This window comes from Podarcis melisellensis (assembly GCF_964234715.1).
Source record: "Podarcis melisellensis genome assembly, chromosome: 14".
In the NCBI taxonomy this organism is placed as follows: domain Eukaryota; kingdom Metazoa; phylum Chordata; class Lepidosauria; order Squamata; family Lacertidae; genus Podarcis; species Podarcis melisellensis.
In genome coordinates, this window is record NC_138546.1 from 24043868 (window position 1) to 24069107 (window position 25240).

The window sequence follows — 25240 nt, forward strand, 5'->3', positions numbered from 1 at the left end:
TTAATGTTTGATCTTTTACTGTGTTTTTAATATCCTGTTGGAAGCTCCCCCCCCCCCGAGTGGCTGGGGTTGTTGTTGTTGTTGTTGTTGTTGTTGTTGTTATGGTTTCCCCAGCCACTCTGGGCGGCTCCTTGCATGGTTATTTTCTCAGAGAGGCCCTTGCATGGTTTGAAGCATAATCCCACAATCACACTGGGGTGTATTGTTTTGGTTGCCAAAGAAAGCCGCTGGTCTTGGGAATTTGCAGCAGTTGCCTGCCAGATTCTGCCCATGCAGGCAGATCTCATTCGCCTTGGCTGCCAGCCATAGCTAATTTAGAGGAGAATGAAGACCTTACCCTGGACCAGGATGACACCTGTGTGCAAGTGGGGATGTGACCTGCTACACCTTGGCAGGGACTGGAGGACTACTTCTGACTTAACTCAGAATGATGTTCTGAGCTGTGGGTGTAAAGGAAGGGGTTAATCTGGTGGTTGCTCTTAGCAGCTCGGTGGCCAAACTGATCAGCAGTCTCCTCTCTTCCAGGTGCTATTTCAAGTGGCTTTAGGTTGGAGGAAACTCCCTTTGTTCCCTACGACTTCATGAACAGCAGTAACTCACCAGCCAGCCCTCCTGGATCGATTGGGGACGGCTGGCCACGTGCCAAATCGCCTAACGGTTCTAGCAGTGTCAATTGGCCACCAGGTGGGTGAATTGCACCAGTCTGTTCCCCCAAGATTTGGGGCTTGGGGCACAGGAAACCAAGTTCTTCCCTTCTTGGGCTGGGGAAGGTGGTGGAAGCAGTTGGTTGAAGGGGGACTTGAGAAGTCTTTAGGGAAGGGTAGAGGAGTTTACTTACGTGCCTTCTCTGGCTGTGACAATAAATTGTGGACCCGAGAGGCAGCTGGAAGTATTAGTTTTGTGCTAGGAAGTTCCACAAGTTAAGTTGGGGGGGGGGGGAGAGGACATGCATGTGATCTTGCAGCTGGAAAGGGAACTACAAAGGTGCTCCTAAGAGGATGCATTTCTCTCCAAACTTTGATAGAACTTGGGGGAAAGCCCAAATGTTTTTCTGAGAATTATCTGAGAAGGTTCAGTCTCGTTGTGAGTTGAAGTGGGTCCCCCATCCCTGCCCCACCGGCACCATGTACGGTGATCATCTGCTCAGCGTTCACTCGGAGGCTGAATTGGGCCCAATAGTTCTTCCATGGAATAAGCTCAGCCTCCTGACACTTTTTTCAAAATGCTAGAATTTCGTCCTGGTGAGCCGTGGAAAGGTTATCCAAACATCGACCCTGAAACTGACCCGTACATCACTCCCGGCAGCGTCACAAACAATCTGTCGATTAACACTGTGCGGGAGGCCGACCACCTCAGGGACAGGAACAGCGGTATGTATCTGGGAGCAGAGGCTGGTCACTTGAGAATTCTGCACAAAAAGAGCCCCTTCAGTGGTCCAAAGGTTGTGCCAGTTTGTATTTTTCTGAGCTTTTTGTTATCATGCCTGATTTAAGTGGCTTGGTCTTTGGCAAGTCTCTAGAGGAAGGAAATCCTACAGCTCTTGAGACCTTTGCTGAGTCCTTCTCCATACCCAGCAAAGTGTTACACAAAGGAGAGCACAAGGAGCTGGTCAGGTCTCGCTTGACCTGACCTGAGCAAGAAGGGTTCCCCCAGCCCCTCTCAAAAGATTCTTGGTGCTTTCCACCATGGAGACATTCTGGAAAGCTCAGGTGTGAGGCAGTCGGGTCCACTGGGATTTTGCACGTCCTCCATTCTGCTGCAGTTGGGTGAAGCAAGCCTTGCATGCTGCTTCTGCAGAACTGCAGCCATGGTGGAACTCACTAACCAGTGTGCATCTTGGCAAGAGTGGGAGAAGAGGTCCGGAACGCCATCGCCTTAGGGTCCCCCCCCCTTGAGTAACTTGCATCCAGCCATGGCTTGATCCCTGAGTTGAGGTCTGTTGGTGTGAGCAGTGCTGGGGGAAGAAGGGTTCCTGTGGGCAGGAGAGAACTGAGCTGTGCCTGGGTGACCAGAGCTGCACCCACCTCGCTGGGCTCTGCGTTCCAGTTTGCAGCGGGGTTCAGCCCTGGAACCTGCATTTCAATGCTGCGGCGCATATGAAGAAACAAAGGTGCCTGTCTCTCCCTTGCTGCTGGTGTCCTCCAGGGGAGTGATGAGCTGTTGACTTTTTCCTGTTAGGGTCATCCTCATCTCTGAACACCACGCTGCCTTCAACTAGTGCCTGGTCATCCATTCGTGCCTCCAACTACAATGTTTCCCTCAGCAGTACAGCACAAAGCACTTCTTCTTCAGGTGAGGTCGGGTGCGTCACACACAGGCCATGTCTGCCTCCTCTTGGATGCCGCCATGAACTCATGCTTCTCCACCCAGCCCTTAACTGCCCAGAGTCCTGTGCTGCCTGGATCAGTCCATGGGGAAGATTGGGGAGGGGCACCAGGAACAGCTCTCCTTTTTCATTATTATTAATTTTTCACATGCCTCTGGTTTCCTTTCCTCCCAGCCAGAAACAGTGACTCCAAATCGACGTGGTCTCCTGCTTCCATTAACAACACCTCTCTGGCTCACGAGCTGTGGAAGGTTCCTTTGCCACCCAAGAGCATCACCGCTCCCTCGCGCCCACCGCCAGGACTGACCGGGCAGAAGCTGCCTCTGTCTTCGTGGGAGAACTCTGCGCGGCTCGGGGGCAGCTGGAGCAATTCCGATGCCAGATATACCCCTGGTGAGGGTCTGGGTTGCCTTTGGCCAGGCTGGCTTTTTGCCTGCAGAGAGGAGGGGGTTCTGCGGAAGGAGAAAGAACACCTTTCCTTGCTTTCTGTTCTTGAGGCTGCAGGAGAGCTGCCTTGTCACAGCTGGTAGCATTGCCTGCCAGGACAACCCAAGGTGGTGGCGAGGGGGCCCCTGGAAATTAGGATCATGGGCCATCAATCAGGAGCTGAAACAGGGCCTGAAGTTCAGACCCTGCACTCTGTCCGCTCTCAAATCTCCCTGCTTCTTGCAGCATCTTCAGCGCCAGCCTTCTGAACTGACTGGTGGCTGGGAACATGGCAGCCTGAGGGCATGGCCAACGAGCTTTGTACCACAGTTTTCCTTCTGTTGCAAAGTCACTGTTGCTTTAGAGTGGCTGGTTTGATTCCCACACACGAACTAGAAGCCTCTGGCCTCATTCAATATGGGGTGAAATCTGGCCCTTTTGTAGGTAGGGCAGAGGACTTTAAAAAATCCCATGTGGGGCCTGCAGGCACCTTTTCCCACGACGGCAGTGTCATTTTTCTTTTGCTTCCGGCAGGTTCAAGCTGGGGTGAGAGCAGCTCAGGGAGAATAACCAACTGTCTTGTCCTGAAGAACCTCACACCTCAGGTGAGTGAGGGCACAGCTTTGCCTTGTGCCAGTAGCTTGCAGGGAGGTTTGGGCCCTGTTCCCCTTGCCCTGAGGGCTCAGGCAGGTAGAGACATTGTGTGATTATGTGTGCCTCTCTCTCCCCCCCCCCCCCCCAATGCCCTATCCAGATTGATGGCTCCACCCTGCGGACACTGTGCATGCAGCACGGGCCGCTGATCACATTCCACCTGAACCTGCCCCACGGCAATGCATTGGTCCGCTACAGTTCAAAAGAAGAGGTGGTGAAGGCACAAAAATCTCTCCACATGTAAGTATGGCCGGGAGCCTGGGAGGAAGAGGGGAGGTGCTTTTCTGTCCTGCTGCATGGGGGGGCAGGGGGCGCGGTGTGCAGAAGGCAAGGATTGGGGCCTCAGGGGAAGCTGAGAGCAGCAGCGTCTAGCTGGCACACTTCTGTGTAAGTGGGTGGTCCCTTATGATGCCCCTCACTGGGCAGGGCACAGACGTTTCCCATAAGAAACGTTCATCCTTATGATCGACTCTGTTTCAGATACACTGCTAGAGATGCATTTGCTATGAGTGATGGAGGGCAGGGTAGGATTTAAAAGCACAAAACTCTTAAAATTGCTTTGAGCACAGGGTAGTCTGAGGGCTGCAGATAGAACTGATCTCCTAGAAACACCAGAAGCTGCCTTGGGCTGTGACACACCACTGGTCCATCGAACTCTGCATTGTCCCTACACTGACTGGCAGCAGTGGCTCTCTCTTCAGGCAAGGGAGTCTCCCCCCCCCCCAGCTCTCCCTAGAAATGACCTGGGGGGCTGAACCTGGGACCTTCTGCCCTGTCCCTGAGCTACGCTGCTTCCCCTGAAAAATAAGATGCTAGTCCTCATGTTTCTGAGTGAAGGGCTGGTCTTAGCTGGAAGCTGCCTTATACCGAGTCAGACGCTTGGTTCCATCTAGCTCTGTATGGTCTACTCTGACTAGCAGGGGTTCTCTGGGGTTTCAGGCAAGGGGGTCTTTTCCCAGCCTTACCTGCAGATGACATGGGGGGGGCAATGTTTGAACCAGGGGCCTTTTGCATGCAGAGCAGGTGTTCTACCGCTCTCCTGCCTTAGAAGAGCGTGACTGGTGCAAGCCAGAGCCTGAATAGTGGGAACAGGGATGCCTGCTGCAATCTCTGTGCGCGAGGAAGGCAGGTGGGCTGGAGTAGTGGAGGATGAGTCGGGGAAGAGAAGATGCAGCCTGCTTTCGAGGGCTTGTGCCCGCCTCAACCCATTTCTGGGCCTCTTTCCGTACAGGTGTGTCCTCGGGAACACTACGATCCTTGCTGATTTTGCCAGTGAAGAGGAGATCAGCCGCTTCTTTGCACAAGGCCAGTCTCTCTCCCCCTCCCCTGCCTGGCAGTCTCTGGGCACAAGTCAGACCCGCCTGGGGCGCCTCGATGGCTCCCACGCATTTTCCAACCGCAACGACCTAAACAGCCACTGGAATGGTGCTGGGCTTTCAGGAACGGGCAGCGGAGACCTCCACGGCACATCCCTCTGGGGGAGCCCTAACTATTCCACAAGCCTCTGGGGTTCCCTGGGCAGCAACGACACCAGGGGAGGGCTGAGCAGCCCGTCCCCCCTCAATGCTTTCCTCTCCGTTGACCACCTGGGGGCCGGAGGGGAGTCCATGTAGCCACCTCTTCTTCTTTCAGTGAACAAAACTGTGACCTCAAAGCAGCACTAAATTTGGACTCCCTCTCCCCCCATCCCTCCCCGCCAACCCACCCTCCCCACTTGCAGCCTCCAGGGGTCACCTGTGGAAACGGTTACTTCGTGCGCACATTTCCTCCCCTCTTCCCCGCCCCCTTTGTTTTAGCCCAAAACATCCCAGTTTGAATACTTGAATCGTGCAGGCCAATAATTATAATGTGAAAAAGTTATAGATTTTACACTTCCAGGATATAGTGCTATACATAGTTTAAAGAAAAAACAAAACTACGTAGAATCAGCTTGCTTTTCATGTGTTCCATCGCTTTTTTATTTTATTTTATTATTTTTATTTTTTGCTTTGTGGATTCATCATCATTGTCATCATCATTCTTACTATTTTTGCAACTTGCTGATGGTGGAGTTTGAGCTTTCTTAGGCTTTGCACAGACTCTGTCCTTCTCCCTGCCCCACAATCGTCAAGGTGGGGGCAGCAGCAGCAGCTCACGGGTGGCGCTTCCTGGAGGACAGACAGAAGGATGCTCCTTGCTTTGGACCAGGCTGTGCCCCACTATGCCTTGACGCCTGCCTGCCCACCTAGCCGCCACGTGGCGGCCCTCCAGCGCCCAACAATCGAATGATGAGACTGGTACCTAGGATGCCAAGCGGAAAAGCCTTGCACCTGTTTGTTCATGTGGAATTAAACTAAAGAATGGAGCTCTGCAGTTTCTGAAACTGCACGCACAGCTATGACTGGCAACCCGGCCTGCTTGTCTGGGCAGGGGGTCCTGCACTTTCAATAGGCGTTTGGTATTTTTGTTTTTGTTTTATTTTGGGGGGGGGCTCCTGTGTTGGGGTGCTGCCTTGTTTACAGAAATCTTTTATTTTCCTTTTTTTCTTTTTCTTTTGAGAAACAATGTTTACTCGACCATCACTTAAATATTTTTTAAAAACAAAAAAAAATTGTGGATGTTAAAAGATGCTTTCTATCTCTGGGAATAACGAGCAGTGTTTGGCCATGTTCCATTTGTGTTTTTTCTATTCCCACCTCCTAAATCTAAGAGCATGGCTCTCAGGAAAAACCAAGGTCCCTACGTAAAACTCCTTGTAGTTTCTTATAGGAAAATAACTTTTAGCACTGATTACTACTTGCTCTGTAAACCTCCTTCTGCCAAAAATTGCTTCAAATCGCTGGAGTTCGACATTCTGTGCTTTCCAATGCTGTCTTTTTAATAGTGTGGGGTGGGAGAGGGGTGCTTGGCTCTTAATCTCTAGTTTCCCCCCAATTTTTGTAAAGCCGGCCCCCTTGTTCCTTTCCTCCTCCCCCTCCCCCCCTTTGGTGTGGCCCTTCTTCCTGCTCTCGTGACTGTGTTCAGTGTTTAACCTTAAAGCTGAAGTAACTATGCAGACTGTAACCAAGAACTTGGGCTTACAGAATTTTGTTGTATAAATTTTAAATGTTTTAAAAGTTCCTGCAAATACTTTTCTTGTGAAAGTGTTAAAGTCATCTTCTCTTTTGCCACAAATGGTGTTATTACCTGAAGCTTGTTTAGTTGGAGGATGAAAGACTAAACAAGGATAAAAAAAGAAAAGAAACCAATTTTTTTAACTGTGCTGAAAGACGCTCTCATTTCATTGCCTTGATTCTAACTGTTGTGTCTGAAGATGCAAAAGTCGCCAGTGGCTTTTTAACTGTTTACAAATAGAGTGTGATTGTAAAATGTACAGTTTGGGTTGTGTTCTAATTATGAAGTTTCTCCAGATATTAATAAATCATGACATTTTTTGGCTGCTTACCATGGAACGGTCTCATTCGTGATTTGTATTGTTTGTCCGTGTGTCTCCCCTATTCCCCCTGGAACCTCTGCTATTGGTGCACAGGCAGATTTGCTAGATTATGCTAGGTTAACAAGGGTTTAGTATTTGTGTGTTTCCTTTTAGGGCCAGCTCCCATCTTGACAGGACACTTAGAAATTGAGGAGCGTGTGGGGAAAAAATGCTGGGTTTTGGTTTGTTTTTTTTAACTCTGGCGTTTAATACTTCCATTACAGCAACTTGCACAAAACGAAACAGTAACTGCTCTTCCTCCTCGCCCTTTAATCCAGTTACTTGTCCAGCTTTTTCTGTCAAGGAGATTCCTGTCTCCAAATAGGAACTAACTCCTGCGTCCAAATAGGAACTAACTGCTCAGTTTTGTCCCAGTGTTGGATTCCAGTGCTGTGCTGTTCCTCCCAAGAGTAACTACTCGTAAAAATAAAAATAAAAAAATCCAACACCAAACCAGTAAGGCTAGTTTACTTGATGGTTGAGCCTCCTCAAGCCTTTGCATTGAAAACTGACATCAGCCACCTGCCTTGATGGGCTTGCACTGTTCGCAGGGTTCAAAGCCACCTCAATCTCTGAGCTGGTCAGGTAGAAATTAAAAGGTTGGTTTCGAGCACGTTGACACGTCCTGTGTCTGACTGGAAGGATTCAGGCTGTCCAGCTTCTCTCCAGGTTGACCAGCTCCATTCCCTCGCAGTAAGAGTGAGGCCTCTGGGCTTTGTGCTGTGGAAAGGAGAGACAGTGGGGCTCCAGGGATTGTTTTGTACTGGGAATGCCGCAGGGGGCTAATTTGGCTGAAAGGGCCCAACCCCTCTCTCCCCTTCCTGCTGATTTCTATTATTATTTATTGAATTTATATACCACTTTACACCTTGGGGAGGGGTCTCAGGGTGTTTCACAGAATAAAATCAAGATATAAAACCACAAAATACATAATTAAAATAAAAACAACAACCCAATAGCCCCCCCCCAAAAAACCAACACATTTTAAAAGGGCATAGGATGTAAATCAGATCAAAGGCCTGGTTAAAAAGGAATGTTTTCGCCTGGCGCCTAAAGGTGTATAATGAAGGCACCAGGCAAGCATTCCAGAGATGGGGAGCCACTGCAGAGAAGGCCCGTTTTCGTTTTCTAGGGCCAATGAGCAGATGCCACAATGTAGGACTATTGCATTATGGGTGAGCAGCCAGACAACTTACTGGCTGTTGCCAAACTGATGGAGTGACCTTGAGCAAAAGTCTCTTCTTGTAGTCTCCACCATAATCAAGTTACATGAGCAAATTTATATCTTATACCCTCTGGCCCCCTTGGAGATTCATCATAACATGCAAATAAGGGGTTTTTTGTTTGTTTTGCAATATGGAAACGAATAGTTGTGTTTCATCAGAGTTCTGTGCCAAACTACCCTGTGCGCTTCCGTGCCAAAGCGCCACCTCTCCAAACTAGAGACCCACAGCCCAGGGAAGTGTACCTGCTTTCCCCCTGCCCTGGGCCTCACTCACCACTTGCTCCCTGGAGGGGTTGTGCAGAGCAGGGCAAGGGCTCCACTGAATAGGTTCCATGGGCCAGCTGGAGACGGAGACTTCACTGGCCTTCCCGGAGTCTATCATAGGGTCGTTCATGCTGTTGGAGCTCACATCCCAATGGTTGTAATGAGCGCTAAAAAGATTGGAAGGAAGATGTCCAAGATGCAAAATGGGAGGAAGCCTTATCTACACATGCTAGACTGTACTGGGGCATTAGATGCAAGGAAACACACATTAAAACGTGGAACACCCAACTCCTTGGAAGCCCATGACTTTCCCCGAGGAATGAAAGTAAGGCCAGCATTTTGCCACATCCTACTTAAAAGTGATTTAAAGCGCACCAGGATCAACTACGGTGGTGGTTCAGGGAGAAAGAGTTGTAGATTTTGTCAAATGCCAATGCGGTTCTTCCACTGGCTTTCCACCCACTCCAGGGTTCACCAGAGCTTTTGGAAAAGGGGAAGTAGCACAAGTAGTTGTGCTGCAACTATTGGATGCAGCCCAGTGTCTCTGTTGATAGGAACTACTGCCATGGTGCATTCTCAGGAAGGATATTTGAGGTGGTCTGCTTCTGAATAATGAATACCAGTTGCTGGAAGCCACAAGAGGAGAGGGGGCTCTTAAGGGGTCCTGCTTAATGGATTTCCCATTGGGGCATCTGGTTGGCCACTGTGAGAACAGGATGCTGGAAGGGATGGGCCCCTGGTGGCACCCCTTTGGCCTCATCCAGCAGCTGGGCTTATCTTTAAACCCTTCTCCACTACTTAGCAGTAATAAAATATTGGGTTTCAGGCATCTGACCCAACTCTAATCGATGAGATAGTTGGGCATGTGACTTTGACCCTGAATGGTTAAAACCTCTTCTCCTAGTTTCCCCTCTTGAGCCCTATCTCCCCACCAAGCATCTACCCCCACCCAGCAGAAGGAAGATCCATGGTTAGATCAATGCTTGCATTCCAAGATTTGAGGTTGGAGGAGGAGGGGCCGAAGGGAGGAAGCTGAAAGTCAGATGCTGCCTTGGGAAAAGCAGCCAAGAAATTGGAGCACAAGGCTGCAGTCTAGCAGTGTGGGGGCTTATCTCTGCATTTCTGCCGCCGGTTATCAAACTTTTCCTGAGTTCCTCTTTCCATGGCACTATTAGAGGCCTTTATGTTTGGGGAGGTTTTTTCCCTTTAGCACCAAACAAACCAGCATAAGTGGAAAGTTTATGCCAGCTGCTTGGCCTCAGGCCAGCCAGGAGGTTAGCTGTGACAATTGAAGGTCAGTCCTCTGGGCTCAGCCTGAACTTTCATTGGGGAGTTCCCACCTCCCTGCCCAGCCTGCTCTCCACCCTGCTGGGCTGTTGCCTGCTGCTGGGGAACAAGCATGATTTGCTTGCTGGGGGGTGGGAAGTCGCTAAGCAATGGAAGTCCTTTGCATGTGCTAGTCTATATGTACAGAGGGCAAATGAAGGTGGTTTGTGCAGCTCATCTTTTAAAAAACAGGAGGATGAATTTACAATTGCCAAACACAGAGGACGTTGTCTTGATCTGGTCAGACCGCTGGCCCACCTACAGTCTCCTTCACTGACTTGAGAGCGGCTCTTTGGGGTTTCAAGCTGATATATTTAAAAAATGGGCATTGGCTTTTACAGCCCAACTCTCCATCAAGGGATTCAAAGTCCTCAGAGACCATTATCAATCAGAGAAGACTAGGGTGAGGTAGGAATCAGTCAAAGCAAAGCAGATCTTTATTTTCCTGTTGCAAGTGAGTCCCCCACCTTTGCACAAAGGTGAGGAGCATCCAGAACAAAGGTGTGTACGGTTTCTCCCAGCCCTACCTGCCGATGCCACTGGGGATTGACCCTGGGATGTTCTGCATGCCAAGCAGGTGTCCCATCACTGAGAAACTTGATGCTTGAGGACAGGGCACCTCCCTTCCAGAAACTAAACACTGTATGCCCCTGTGCCATTACAGCAGCAGTCCTTGACCCCCCTTTTCACCAGAACCCTTCATACTCCACCCTTTACACCACCCACCATGGCTGAAGTGACAGTTACCTCGGCCGGCCTGCGGCCCCGATGCAGGGGGCATCCTGCGGCTGCTTGCAGTAGCCGTCGGGGCCCATGCAGTCGTCCTGGCAGCTGCAGCAGGCTGTGTCCAGGATCTGCAAGTGCAGCAGTTCTTCCGAGTTGCTGAAGGCCGGGTTGTCCAAGGAGACTGCTGAGGCCAGCCAAGGCTCCGACCAGTAGTGGGCCGAGACATCGTCAAGGCGGCAGAAGCGGCGATAGCTGGAGGGGTCAAGAGTTTATGATCCCTTATGTTGCTATGAGTCAGAGAATCGTAGAGTTGGGATCCCCGAGGGTCATCTAGTCCAACCCCCCATGTAATGGAAATTAATCTAAAATCCTCATACTGTAAATACAATTATTTAAAAAAGCAAAAACGAAACATGCTGAAGTAGCATGTTGTTGGGAAGTCCTTGGTAATTAAAAATTATATGCTGGTGTATGGTAGGAAACCTCATAGCAGTTTAGAAAAAGAAATTATTAGTAAAAGAAATTAAAACATTCAAGAAAATTAAAATGGCCAATATACGCACCATCATTCTAAAAGCCTGAGCAGGGTTGTCTAAACAAAAATGTTTCTAACAGCAGGCACAGAAAAGAGTACAGTGGTACCTCAGGTTACATACGCTTCAGGTTACAGACTCCACTAACCCAGAAATATTACCTCAGGTTAAGAACTTTGCTTCAGGATAAGAACAGAAATTGTGTTCTGGTGGCGCTGCAGCAGCGGGAGGCCCCATTAGCTAAAGTGGTACCTCAGGTTCAGAACAGTTTCAGGTTAAGAACAGACCTCCAGAACGAATTAAGTACTTAACCCGAGGTACCACTGTACAATGAAGGTCCCTGCCTGATGTCAAGAGTCTGGGAGTTCCAGACTGTAGGTGCCGCCTCACTAAAATATATATTTCTTACAAATGTGGAACAGGTATTATGTGACACCTGTAACAGTGCCAGTTCTGCAGGTCAAAGTGGTTGAGAGGATGTTTATGGGGGTTAGGCAAGATGCCCACAGTGAGACCTTCTGCCCAATCTTTTCATTCTAGGAGTGAGATTGCACTCTGCATATGCTCAGAGCCTAGAAAGGGGATTACACTCTTATGCTCAGAGCCTAGAAAGGGGATTACACTCTGCATATGCTCAGAGTCTGTAGCCAGAGATTCAAGCCTGGAGTGCTAAAGAGCACAGGCTGAAATGAATCCCCCCTGTCTCTCTCTCAACACAAAGCTCAGTTACACACACTCTACCCCTCACACCCCACCCCCGGATTTCCCTTGGAGTTCAGCCAGAAGCTGCTGGCTGTTTGCTTTTCCCTTGAAAGCAGGCCTGGCGGGAGGAAATAGATCCCTCAGCTCAGCCTAGCAGCCCCCGTCCCATTTCCCACCCACCCGCAGCCCCACACTAGATGGGAAAAGGCAAGAGCCCTGAGATCTATGGGTGAAGGATGGTATACTAATCTAATAAATAATAATAAGGAAAGAGCAATGAGTGAACAGCCCTGGGAGCCCAACAAGGCCCAGAGAAAGGGAAGCAGCAGAGACTCAGCACTGCAAACCGCCCCTGTGGGTGCCCTTTCTAAGAGAAGAGGCTAATGAGGAATGTCATGAACAGGGGGGAAGACATCATAGAATGGCAGAGCTGGAAGGGATCTCTAAGGGTCATCTAGCCCAACCCCCTGCAATGCAGGAATCACAGCTAAAGAAGCCCGGACAGGTGGCCACCCAACCTCTGCTTAAACACCTTCGATGAAGGAAAGTCCTTCCTCTTCCAAGGTCAGGGCCAGATTAAGACCTTTAGATGCCCTAACCACTTAATTTTGGGTGCCCCTATATATATCCGATTCAAAATACAACATTCAATTCAAAATATGAACAATAACAAACCATAAAATAAAATTATTTATTGAAATGAAACAAAACCTACAATGAGGATGGAAAATAATGCTTATCTTTGTGTACTTTATATTTGAAAAGTTTTCTCCTGCTTTTTCTAACTGCAAAGTCGAGGATCGGATCCTCAAAACTAATCTTACCTTAACGCATCCACTTCTGTACTTAGTAGAGATAAGACATCAAGCCTGCCTTGTTGCATAGTTGTTCTTTTGGGATTTTTAATAAGTGGACCCTCTGGATAGGAACTTAATTCATTCTGGCGGTCCGTACGTACCCTGAAAAGTCCGCAACATGAGGCGCTGCTTCTGCGCGCGCACGTGGCGCGATAGTGCACTTCTGTGCATGCGGCGAAACCCGGAAGTATCCACATCCAGGTTTGCTGCGTTCACAACCCAAAAAGTTACATTACCCGAAGGTAACGTAACCCATGGATCCACTGTACTTCAGCTGAGAAAACGAATGCTCAGGTGAGCAATTTGTGACCGTTTATTGTTAAAAATCCAGCTATGGAAAATGTCTAACCCTAAACCCCTTCCATTGATGCCCTAAGCTTGTGCTTATTTTGCTCCACGTTTAAACCAGCCCTGTCCAAGGTGGCCAATGGCACTGTCAAAGCAGTGCATTGATTCAACTGGCTGGGAAGGCAGGGAACCAATGGGAGCAGTGCCCCAGTTTCTCTCCCTTCCTTCCACCTCCATGGAGTCCAGGAAGGGAGGAGAAGGGGCAGGGTCTCACCTGCTCTTGGTCTGATCCGCTCTGGCCTCCAGCAGCAGCATACGAACCCGGCGGATCACCAGGCCGGCAATGGCAGCTCCGACCACCACCAGGCTCAGCAAGAGGCCGCAGGCCACCCCCAGCAAGCCCTGCTGGGTCACCTTGTAATCGCAGCGCACCCCCAGGAACCAGAAGTCGTTGCCCACGGGACACCTGGGGAATGAAAGGGGGAAACCATCAGGCAGAGGCCTTGAAGGCAGAGACGTGTGTGCAGGGGCAGAGGGACTGGGCGCAAGGCCAGTGCGCCATGGCACTCACTGGCAGACAGGTGTGTGGTTGACAGCGTGTGTGCAGATGCCCTCGTTCTTGCAGTAGTCGCGGTGGCACGCGGAGGTGCAGACGGCACTCCCGTCTTCCCCGGTGGAGACGCACTCGTAGCCGGCTTGGCAGGCGAAGAGCACGGAGCAGAGGTCCAGGTGCCGCTCTGTAGGAACAGGCAACAGCTCAGTGGCAGAGCCCCTGCTTGGCATGCAGAAGACCCCAGGTTCTGTCACCAGGTAGGGCTGGGAGACACTCCACCCGAGAACCCTGGAGAGCTGCTGCCAGGCAGTGTAGACCTAGGTGGGCCCACTGGAGAAAGGCAGCTAGCTTCTGATGTGTCTATGGAAAGCAGCCACTTTGTTTAAAATCTTGAGTACTAGAAACTTGTGGGGAGGGGGCCATTGCTCAGTGGGAGAGCTGCTGCTTTGCAGGTGCGCAGGTTCTGTCCCCAGTGGCATCTCCTGGGCAACTGATGTCGGCTGGTTTGGGAAATGGGCAAAAGCTTACCCAGCGTCGTGCTCTGCAGCACCCGGGCATTGCCAACCCAGAGCCCCGGCCGCAAGCGCTCTGAGAGGGATGAGCGATTCAGGGCAGCCCACAAGCCGGGAGCCGCTACCAGGAAGAGGGCATCAAATGCCACCACCACACTCCCGGGCCTGCAGAGAGAATAAGAGAATGGTAGAATTGCAGAGGTGGAAGGGTATCCCAAGGACCATCTAGTCCAATGCAATACACAGAAGGTGGCAGAAGGGGCAGCCCCATCGGAGTGCTGAAATACACACACACACTGCCATTCCTAACACAGGAAGTTTCAGGGCCCAGTCATCACCCATAAGCGAAATTATTTTGCAGGGACAGGTTTTGGAAATGTGACTCATGAATGCACCAAATACTTTAGGAAATTGCTTGAGTTCTGTGAGTTTTTAAAGGCTTTCCTGCAACCAGCCTCTCCTGGTGATCCAACTCTGCCATCAGATGGAGCTGGCCAGTAAGTTGCCTTCTTCCCTGCCCACCTCCTGCACCCTCAGAGATTCCTCAGAGTCATCAAGGCCTTCCTGATGTCATCTGCCTTCCAAGGAGCCACCCAGGACAATTTTCAACTTTTGCATTTTCACCTGCTACACAATGGTGTCAGTCATCTTGCCCTCCCTGAGCCCTGGGATACGGCAGACAAGAAAACCCAAAGAGAGAGATGGATGGATGGATAGATACCGGATTGCCTTCACTTCCAGTCGCTGAAATCCCGGCAGAGAATCGAAGAGAGGTGTGACCTTAGAGAGAGAAAATGGGAAGGGGAAGGATGGGTAATCAATCAGTCATTGATTTATGGAGCTTCCATCTCCAACTCTTCACCAAAACAGATCCCAGGGGGGTTGCTAACATGAAATAAATCACGCATAAAATACAATTAAATTATAACACCTGCAACAAAACAGACACAATTTATTTTAAAAATCCCTCAGGCATTAAAACAATGAAGCATCACCAGTTCAAAATAATAAACTCTAGGAGGGGTGGGAGAACCTTAGACCTGGAGATGAAATGTGGCCCTCCAGTCCTCTTCACCTGGCCCTTGGAACTATCATCAGGCCCCACCCACCTTTCCCAGGCCACACCCCTCATTGGCCCATGCTTCACGCCCTCCTTGAGTGCTTCTGCCAGAGCGGAATGATTTCCTTGTATTCTAATCATGACTCTTGCTTGCCTGGATGAAGATGAGAGGGAAGGGTGCATAGAAACTAGCCGAGTGTTTAAAGGCCAGATTCACATTTGCAGCCCCGCCAACTTTTGCCTCTAGTCCTGCCTCGCCACCATGGCCATGTGGCCCTGGGAAGGTTGACCAGCAGGGAATGTAGCTTTTGGGCTCTAGGACCTTGGGCAATCCAGTTAAAATCCCACCCAAGTCCTGGGTAAACAGACACGGCTAACCCACCGTTTCGTTGACGCTGAGCACCAGGCCCTGGTACTCAAGTGAGTCAGGGTTCCAAAAGCTTCTGGAAAACTCCATGGCCAGGACCAGCTCACAAGGGATATGCAGGAGAGTGGCTGCAGGAAGGGAGGAGAAGGGAAATAGGACCCACCTCAGCCCAAGGTTGGGGGTGAGGGAAGGAGGGAGAGAGAAAGAGAGAAGAGATTCTTTAGTAGTGATTCCTGCTTTGTACGTATGAGTCTATGATTCGATTACCACCTTCAGGGCCCCAAGTGATGGCAGCTGCCACAGCATGGCAGGATGGTGAGGGTGGATCCACCTGCCCCACAAGTGTAGGGACCACAGAAGCTGCAGGCTTATAGCATTAAAAAGGAGAGCCAGGAGTCTCTGCAACACAAAACTTGCTTCAAAGAGGCCAATGGCCACAGCTGTAGCTGGACCAGGAGAATGGGTGTAGAAACTGAGTATTTTTTACAGGTTTTGTTTTCATTTTATGCCCATGCTTGTGGGTTTCCCACAATGGGCGCTGGGTCAGCCATTGTCAGAACATGGTGCTAGGTGGGGTCCCGTTTGGCCTGACCAGGAAGTCATCTTACGTTTTTACATTCAGACCCAGACCAAGGTGGTGGGACCTCCTATGTGTTAAATTCTACCTGAGGATGGCTGGTCCATCAGGGCAAATGGGTACAGCTGGCGTACGCCTGAATTTCTCCGGGAAAATCCTCTGCCAGCCCCCACCTGCTGCCTTTTAACTTATCAACCAGTCCAGGGGGCAGCCCTGGCTGTCCTCGTCCTCCTCCCCACTTCTGTAAAACTCATCAGGGGAGAGGAAAGCGTTGAAACTAGAATCAGTTAACTCCAGCTATTTGTGACCTCTCTGCCTTCAGCTTTACCAGGCCCAACAAGCACTACAGAACATAGAAAGGTGGAGTAGGAAGGGACCCCAGGGGCCACCTAGTCCAGGCCCCTGCAATGCAGGAATCAGAGAGGGGGAAATCCCCGTCAGATGGCCAACCAACCTCTGCTTAGAAACCTCCAATGAATGAGAGTCCACCGCCTTTGCAGACAGTCCTTTCCAGTCCCCACTAAACCTCGGTTTACAAGGAACTCACCAGCCACAGTACCCCCTCCTAGCTTGCCAACCTTGCCCCCCAGATCAGCTCTGCTTCCCTCCCTCGGTTTGCAGAGAGAGGTGCCCCACTGACCTTTCAGGCGGGGCAGCTGATTCTCTGCCACAAAGACCTGGTGGGCTCTGGGGCGGCCTTCCCTGGGCACGGCCGGCTCCAGTTGCGTTGTGGACTTCTCTGGTGTGGCTGGCGAGAGCCGGGTGCTGGCAACGACAGGTTCCTCCCTTGCAGTGCTCTTTGATCCTGGAGCTGGCATAGGCGGCTGTGTGTGCCCACTGCTCCCTGTTGGAGTGGCTGTTGTTCGGACAAGACCCTCCGGACTAAGCGGAGAACGGGCAATCTCCCTGATAGAGCCACCTTCGACTGTGGCGCTGGGCCTCTTCCCCCATTCCCAGCTCCTTGTCCTGCCTGGAGAGGTCCCCAGCCGGTGGGTCATGGGCATGGTCCCAGTGGCTCCTATCTTGCTTGTAGGCACAGCCATTCCAGAGCCCAAACTGGAGGAATTGGCTGCTTGGGAGTGAAGCTCTGGATTCAACGAAGGAGCTGTGCTCACATCATCTCCCTCTGGAGTGAGCAAGGCAGCCTCAGAGCCCACTGGGGTTTTGGTTGGGCTGGGAGTCCAGCCATCGGGGGCACCCTTTCCTGGGAGGCTGCTGGTGCTGGTGAAGGGCTCTGCTGCCTCTGTGGCTTGCCAAAGGGACCCCTCTCTTGTTGCCTGCTGGGTGGGGAGTGTTGTGGCTTTATGAGGGCCCTCCCTGGCGTCGCTAGGCGCCCCTGTTCTTTCTCTGTAATTGACAGAGACCTCCATTGGACTGGGGACCATGGTGGGCAAGGTGCCCTCTTCTGCAGCCCCCTTAGGTGTCAGCTGCCTTGGCTGTGAGGATGGCTGTTCAGGATCGCCCCCTTTCGTGGGCCAGGCACTGCCAGGCTCCGAGGGGCTCTGAGATCCAGACTCTTCTGTGGCTGTGGAAGCCCCGCTGGAGGCAATCTCCGCAGCCGTGAGCGGGTCTGTGGCGTTCTGAAACATGGGCACGTCTGCGCTGGTATGCCCACCTGCTCTGGAAGCTCTTGGTTCTTCCATGACACCACCCGGGCCCACAGATGAGGTGAGCAATGTGGACCCAGTAGGGAGGTTGCTGGCAGAAGCAGGATGGGTGGCAGAGTCTGCCAACCTCAGGGGCAAAGCTGTCCCCAAGTGGAAAGATGAGGATGAGTGGGGAGCCACCTCTGTATGATGTGGGGATTCTGCAGAAGTAGGCTGAGCATCCACTACAGGCTGTGCTGCCCTCATGGCTTCTGTGGAATTGTGCACCAGGGCTGTTCCACTGGGGACAAAATTGCCTGCGATTATGGCTTCCTGGGTCATCTCCATCGTGTGACCCAACCCTGCCCTGGATCTCGGCGGCGTTGGGAGTGGAGCCAGGGTGGGGCCAGGATCAGAGGGTCCCATGGCACCCCAAGACTCATGAGATCTGGTTTCTGGCTCCACGCCTGGTGTGCTGCCCCCTGGCCCCTCAGCACCCACCACAGACGGGGCTGAGCTCCAGCCCTGTGGCAATATTTGTGTTGTGATGGTTGCCACATCCTCTTCCTGGGCTGCCCTAGTACCAGCTGCAACTGGCTGTGGAGTGGAAGCCAGAAGAAGGGTCTCCTGAGTCTCTGCAGTGGGTGACTGGGTCTCCTGGGGCCTCAGGCTGCTGGCTCTGGTGGGCATCTTCAGGTCATCTGTAGGGCCCACGCTGCGTGTCTCATTCCCACCCGTCGTAGCACTTGGGGGTCCCTGGCTCTCCAGCCAAGGGTGCTGGGGCTCAGCCTGGGTCTGTGTAGCAGCTTGCACTTTGGAGGCCAGAAGCAGAGAGGGGCTGGTGGACTGCCAGACCTCAGGGGCTTCCTCTCCAGCTCCAGGGCTGGAGGATTCTTCCGAAAGAGAAGAGGGCCAAGAATTTTGACCTGCAGCATCCTTTGGAGAAATGGGCCCAGGAAGCAACGCTGAGAAGGTCACAGGCTTGGTTGTGATGAGGCGTGGACTTGGTTGGGGCAGCCCACCAACCCCCAATGTGCTCTCTTGAGTGGGGAACTGAGTGCCTCTCCCAGTGGCAACTGCTGCTCTGCTTTCTTCCACCTCCGTTGGCCTCCTCGATGTTTCTTCTTGGCTGGCATCAAGGACAGCAGATCCAGTCTGCAAGTCTGGGTACGACACAGTGGGGACAGCAGCATCAGTGGATGAGGGAAGATGCCAGGTGATGCCAGAGGGCTCAGCGCTGCCATGGAGGAGGGTCTTCAGCGTCTTACTGGTGCTTTGTCCTACAGGTAGAGAGTCCTGCAGCCCAGAGAAATCTGACCCTGTGGGGTGGAGGGAAAGCAGAGGCAGTGAGCTCCCCGGGGGGAAGTCGAGGGGTAGCACCATCTTCACTGCCACCCCTACAGGCAGAAAAGCGGAGGCGTCTTCGGGATCTGAGCTGCAAATGTCAGCAAGTGCCCTTTGTTCAACCAGACACAAGGAGGTTAAAGCACCGGGAGGTACCAGGCAGTGGTGTTGCGCTGATGCTACACGCTGGCAGCCCCGGGAGGGTGAATAAGCCAAAGCCCCCAAACCTCCTGTTCCAAAAATGCATTTAAACACAGAGCTCTCTCGGTGCAACTGTAAAGCTCCCCTGTTATTTTTGCAATTGGATGCTGGATGTACAGTGGTACCTCGGGTTACAGACGCTTCAGGTTACAGACTCCGCTAACCCAGAAATAGTACCTCGGGTTAAGAACTTTGCTTCAGGATAAGAACAGAAATCGTGCTCCGGTGGCGCGGCAGCAGCAGGAGGCCCCATTAGCTAAAGTGGTGCTTCAGGTTCAGAACAGTTTCAGGTTAAGAACGGACCTCCGGAATGAATTAAGTTCTTAACCCGAGGTACCACTGTACTGTAGTTGTTTATGCAACCTTGCTATATTTATAGCACTGAAGTGTTTTGTTTTGTCTTTGTCTGGTGTTCTCTATACTGTTGTGGTGTTTTGTTGCTATTAGGAAATTATTTTTGCACTTTGATTTTGAAATGCTCTCCTCTTTTCTTTGTTGTAAGCTGCTTTGAGCATGGAAAAGCAGCATACAAGGAGAATTAATGAATGATTTGCTTTTGATCTGGTTTTGCTGATTTGGGGGTGGAGCAGCTGCCCTGCTTCTCACCGGATTTCTGCACCACGCATGGACACCACACACACATCCGGACCGTAGTTACACAGCTCTCAATCCCAAGACGAAGAGACATGGGGTGGGGCAGAAATCTCCCCCCAGCCTCCCAGGGGCCACAGCGTAGCTATTGGGTAAGAATGGCTCTGGAGCTCAGTGGCAGAATATTCGACAGAAGCCCAGCTAATAATCCAGAACAGGCACTCAAGACAACCCACCCAGATATTCTGCATCACTCTCTCTGTGTTGCCAAGGCAACAAGCTTTCTCTGGCACAGACTGCTATCTGACACGGCTGGTTCGGAGGAGGAGGCTGGCATCGTGTCTGCTGTGGAAGAAATCCACGTTTTGTACGAGGAACTCCTGGATCCTCTGCATTCATACACTCACATCTGAGACACGGGACTTGACGTGTGGGGGCAAAGCAGAAGGCAGAGACCCCAGGGAATGAGGAAGGGTGTGCATCAGCGACTGTAGGATGAGTGCCACTACTCTTTCCTGCATCCACACACACAGCTGCGATGTCATCCATCATAGTGAACATCTGGATTCAGGCAGAGCATCATGCACCCCATAGTTATCAGTCTCTGATAGTCTTACAATGACTACTTCTCGTCTGATTGCCAGTGGGGAAGGAAAATCCTCCCCCCCCCCCAAGCAGCCAGGTTGTCCTTAGAGCACTGCCTGTCACTCATACAGATGGACTGAGAGAGATAAGCCCAGGCCAGTAAGAGCCTGCGGTATATTAAGTTGGCAGCCAGACCACCAGGCCAGTCTAGGCTGCCCATGACCTCGCTGATTAAGAGTTGACTGAAACCTTGAAGCCTTTGCCCTCCTACTCTCCACCTAAGGTTGAACAATCAAAGAGGGGCATTGTATCAGCCCTGCGTCTCTTGTCCCGAAGACAGGAGGGGCAGAATACGGCCCTCCATGACTATCTGGCCCTCACCTGCCTTGCCATCTCCTCAAGTGCCCTTGAAGTGTAATGATGTCACTTTGCTTGCCTGGGTGGTAGACAAGAGCTGTGCAGAAATATCTGACTTTTGTGTGGCTGGAAAGTAGAAAAGTGGAGAGTGGCGGTGGAAACTGCTGTTTTGCCTCTGGCCACACTCACTTTGACCCACGACTCTGTCTGCACCTGGCATGTGGCCCCCAGAAGGTTGCTCGTAAGGCAATGTGGCCCTCAGGCTCAAAAATGTTCCCCACACTTTGTCTTACAGAGGGGAAGGTACATGCCTAGCCACACTCTTCCAAAGGAGCAGAGTCATAACTCGCTGTCCTCCTCCCATCCCAACCTAGAGATGAGCATCTAGACCACATAAGTGTGCTATGAATTTGTCTGGCATTGCTTTCTTCTAAACCCAACCGTGTGTCAAGGGCGAGAGCTTCATTCCTCCATCGACGAAAACCCTAAGCAAGGTAAAGGAGAGTTTGGGTCACTAGCAAGAGGTTTTCATTGGGGTTGGTAGGCAAGCATGCATGAGATGGACATATTTAATCTAGGGATTGTGAAGGAAAGTTAGCCCTGGATGGGAACCCCAACGGCTCTGCTGGGATCCCACAAAGGCAGCTGCCTCCTACTGTGGTTCTGTTGCTTTTTTCCTCTTGCATAATATTTCCATTCTACTCAGTCTAGGAATGCAGCTCTAAGAAAGATACCCAGCTCTGGCACAAAGCCAGCACCAACCCCAAAAGACCTGCCTGCAGCTAACTGCACACCCACACAGATACATCCTCGCAGCACCATAAGGTGGGATGATGTCTTTCTGGAGTGGAGATAGGAGTCGAGCAAGGGGACAGGTGGCGGCAAAGGTGCAGATACCTTTAGACAGAGCAGCACCCTGCAGATCAGACCCCTCCTGGAACATAGCAAGGGAGGAGAACGAAGAGCCATGTGCAGAGTGCTCCTTCCTGCCCCACGAAGGAGCCACAACCAGCCTCCAAAACATGGCAGACATTAGGAAGAACATGGGGCTTCGCAGCCGGGCATTATCCTTTGCGGGTGCTGCCAGGGTAAGACTTGGGGGCAGAGGTCCGGGCCCCACCCCTCACTTAGCAGAAGGAGCAGTTGGCTTCCCGAAACGCAGCAAGAGCAGCGTGGGACATTTTGAAGCCAGTGAAAAAATGCACATGGCCATCTAAAGGGGATGGTGCTTGCGGGTGCTTTAAAGCTATGAACTCCATTGTCCACAGCTGGAGGCTGCTATGCTTCTGAATACCAGTTGCTGGAAACCAGAGCAGGGAAGAGCACTCTTGGGCTTGGGTCCTGCCTATGCGTTTCCCACTGGGACATCTGGTAGGCCACTGTGAGAACAGGATGCTGGACTAGATGGGCCACTGACCTGATCCAGAAGGCTCTTTTTATTTTCTGATTTTCTTTTTAAAATTTGGCACCGTCTTCTACTTTCTGCCTTCTGTTGTTTGCCATTGCTGCAGCGCCCCCTGTGGTGCCCTCTTGGCTCTGCACACAGTGTGGTAAAAAGGTAAAGGTACCCCTGCCCGTACGGGCCAGTCTTGACAGACTCTGGGGTTGTGCGCCCATCTCACTTAAGAGGCCAGGGGCCAGCGCTGTCCGGAGACACTTCCGGGTCACATGGCCAGTGTGACATTGCTGCTCTGGCGAGCCAGAGCTGCACACGGAAACGCCGTTTACCTTCCCGCTGGTAAGCGGTCCCTATTTATCTACTTGCACCCGGAGGTGCTTTCGAACTGCTAGGTTGGCAGGCGCTGGGACCGAGCAGCGGGAGCGCACCCCGCCGCAGGGATTCGAACCGCCAACCTTTCAATCAGCAAGTCCTAGGCGCTGAGGCTTTAACCCACAGCGCCATCTGTGTCCCCCACAGTGTGGTAGCATTCCCCTAAATCTGCCTCTGCTGCTGCTGTCCTACCTTACTAGGCTGTTGCCAAGATTAAAATATGAAAAGCCCCATGAACATTTGAATGCACTAAACAATTACAGTACGGCACACGGCCATCATATTTATGTAAGCAGTTTAGCTATTTTTTAAAAAAATCAAGTGTGGCATGTAAATCTTCCTAAATGATGAGCAGTAATTTATTAATGACTGGCGGTGTGCAAAAATGTTCCCTGTTGGAAGGTCAGGTGTATCTTCCATGAAGCAGGGGGCTGGGGAGCTACCCTGTGGTTCCCAGGTGATGCTGAGCTCTCATCACCCCAAACCAGCACAGCCAAAAGTCAAGGAGGAGGATGGGAGATGGAGTCCAGACACATCTGGGGGGTGGGGTGGCACAGACAAGTCACTTCAGTGATCAAAATTGGGGTGAGGGCGCCCTGCAGCACCAATGACTCCCAAATTCACCCTCCCCACACCAGCCCCAGGTTCAGACCTGCCAAATCTCCACCTCCCACACGGGACACCCGGTGCTGGCAGTTCCAGGCAGGCAACAAGTGGCGGAGTGTGGGGGGTCCTCGGGCGAGCGAGACGCCTTGTTGGGGTGCCCCATGCCTGAGGCTACTTGGCTCCCCCAGGGAGCGATCTTCGGCTCCAGCGTCCCCAGCCGGCGAAGAAGGGCTGTTGCCCGATTTTGGAGGGCGCTGGCAACATCATCCGAGAGAAGCGGGTCTCTGAGCGTGTGCAGAGAGCGCCCTAGCCTTGCCCACCCCCGGCAGACAGTACCCGACGGGGCGGGGTCTTCCCCATGCCAAGGACAGCGAGACCGATCGCCAGCCGGGCGACCTTCTGGAGCCCTCTCGAGGGAGGGGGTCCTTACCGGAGGAGGGGGTGATGGCGAGGCCAGGCTGAGGGGTCCTACCGGCGCCTTGCTGGTCCCCGCGGGGCCGCCGACGCTGCCGCCCTCTTTCCCGGCCGCCCCCCTCGAAGTCCACCTGCAGCGGGTCTGGCGGGGCCGCCGCCGCCTCCTGCCCCTCGACGGGGAGCGGCTGCCTGGGGAGGAGATCCGAGCAGGGGGGGCCCTCGGGGGCGGCCGAGGCATCCAGGCGTCGCTCGCAGCCTCCGGAGCGCCCTGCGCGGAGAGAGACAGAGGAGGGCAGGAGAGGAGCCCGCGGTACCCCGTGGTGCCCGACGGAGCGCCCGGCCCACCCCGCGCCCCCCTCGCCCGCGCCTTACCTGCGGCGGCCAGCAGGGCCAGGAGCGCCACGAGAGAGCAGCGGAGGCGGCGGCAGCAGCAGCAGCAGCAGCGGCGGTGGAGGTCCATGCTGCGCGCCCGGCTCCCTCCGAAGCGCGCCGCCGTCGCTGCCAGGAAGCGGAGCCCCCCCCCCCCCCTCCGCCCTGCTCGCCACCTCCCGTGCGCGACACGAGCCAGCGAACGCGCGGCGGGCACAAAAGGAGGAGGCGGAGAAGCAGCAGCAGCAGCCGCCGCCGCCGCCGCCGCCCCGGAAAGCGGAGCCCCCCGGCTTGGAGACGGGAAGTCCCCGCCTGCTCCCAACTCCGGGACGCCCGCGGTGGCACGACGGGAGGAGGCGAGGGAGGCAGCAGCCCCAGAGCTTGCCGGCGCACGTGGGGAGGAAAAGTTGCTCTCTGAGCATCTGCAGAGTGCCCTGACTGGCCCACGCCTCCCCCTCGAGGGAGGGGCGTGTGGGGCCAAGAGCAGCCGAGGGGGTCTCCTGGTTGCCCTCTCCGGGGCAGGCGCTCGGGGACTTCGACTGACGCCCTGCTAGGTACTTCAATCCCAGGGACTCCCTGGCCCTCTCCGAGCCTCCGTCTAGCAGGCCAGCTGCAAGGAGACAGTTCAGGCGCTGGTGGCCAAATGTGGCACACCAGGCTTCTCTCTCTGGCCCTAGGGAGCACACACACCCTCCCCATGTTCCTTCCTCCTTGGCTGAAATGTGTCCTTGAATTCTCTGATGCCTGTTTGCAGAGGTGAAGGTGGGGAAACTAACTTACCGTAAAGAGGGAAAATTAGCATTAGTTGCTCTGGCATTAGTGTGCCCATCACTGTTATGTGGTTGTCCAGAGGAGCATGGGGCAAAGTGTCCCCACCCCAACCCCTCTCCCTTGCTTGGAACCCAAGAAGTCACCTCCACTTGGCAGCACAGGAGCAAGAGGCCTTGGTAGCTGAGCAGTTGGCCACTACATCCCATCATGCTAGTACAAGGAAGGGTGCAGTGTGGTCCTGCCCCTGTTGCTGGCCCACAACTCCCACCATCCCTGCCCATTGGCCATCATGGCTGGGGCAGATGGGAGCTAAGGCTTCCTGGTGGGCCACAAAACCCCCATGCCCCTGCTCCAAACACAACAGCAGAGCAAGTCCCAACAGGCAAAGCTCTTGAATCGGCAGGAACTGGCCACAGAATACATGGGGCTCCAGAGAGCCTTTGCAGAGCACCTAAGCCAGGGATGGGTGTGGGGGCCAAAGGCTCACAGGACCCTCCCTGAGCCATAGTTTCACCCCTCGCCAGCTCAGATTAGCACATTCCTTGAGTTTTTCTGCCTGGCTGGAATGTGTCCTTGAACTCTGGACATGAAGTCTGGCTGGAGGATAGCGAGGGGCGTGTGTAGAAATCAGCCTGCTGTACAAAAGGGAGAATTCACATTCATGGCTCCACCTACCTTTGCCTCTGGCAAGTGGCCCCTCGAATGCAGCCCTCAGTCCGAAAAGGGTTCCCCTTGTCTGACCTGAGATCAAGAGCTCCTCCCACCTCTTGGCTCAGCAGCCAAGAGGTGCCTTTA

The 25240-nt window shown here is 52.8% G+C and overlaps 2 protein-coding genes across 3 annotated transcripts in view; one reads left to right on the top strand and one right to left on the bottom strand.

The window, feature by feature from the left end:
• TNRC6A (trinucleotide repeat containing adaptor 6A) overlaps window positions 1-6837 on the top strand; it is a 40113-nt gene extending 33276 nt beyond the window's left edge. For both annotated transcript variants that reach the window (XM_081888197.1, XM_081888198.1), the window contains 7 exons: window positions 526-684; window positions 1230-1370; window positions 2179-2292; window positions 2501-2719; window positions 3287-3357; window positions 3507-3646; window positions 4638-6837. In XM_081888197.1, coding sequence (XP_081744323.1) covers window positions 526-684; window positions 1230-1370; window positions 2179-2292; window positions 2501-2719; window positions 3287-3357; window positions 3507-3646; window positions 4638-5019 — 1226 coding nt within the window. In that variant the 3' untranslated portion in view covers window positions 5020-6837. The remainder of the gene's footprint in view (window positions 1-525; window positions 685-1229; window positions 1371-2178; window positions 2293-2500; window positions 2720-3286; window positions 3358-3506; window positions 3647-4637) is intronic.
• On the bottom strand, window positions 5870-24093 carry LOC309356646 (uncharacterized protein). The gene is made up of 11 exons (XM_081888199.1): window positions 23678-24093; window positions 23322-23573; window positions 16491-18755; window positions 15289-15401; window positions 14568-14626; window positions 13863-14011; window positions 13353-13518; window positions 13056-13247; window positions 10423-10653; window positions 8360-8516; window positions 5870-7580 (listed from the first exon to the last, which is right to left on the bottom strand). The coding sequence occupies exons 1-11, from the start codon at window positions 23763-23765 to the stop codon at window positions 7506-7508; spliced, it is 3747 nt and encodes a 1248-aa protein (XP_081744325.1). The 5' UTR covers window positions 23766-24093; the 3' UTR covers window positions 5870-7505.
• Window positions 24094-25240: the final 1147 nt, after the last annotated feature.

Coding starts and splice junctions, on each gene's coding strand:
- LOC309356646 (XM_081888199.1), bottom strand. CDS start 23,765: ATGGACCTCCACCGCCGCTGCTGCTGCTGCTGCTGCCGCCGCCTCCGC. Junction 14,627..15,288: donor TGCTCAGCGTCAACGAAACG/GTGGGTTAGCCG, acceptor TCTCTCTCTAAG/GTCACACCTCTCTTCGATTC. Junction 7,581..8,359: donor ACCCCTCCAGGGAGCAAGTG/GTGAGTGAGGCC, acceptor TCCTTTCCACAG/CACAAAGCCCAGAGGCCTCA.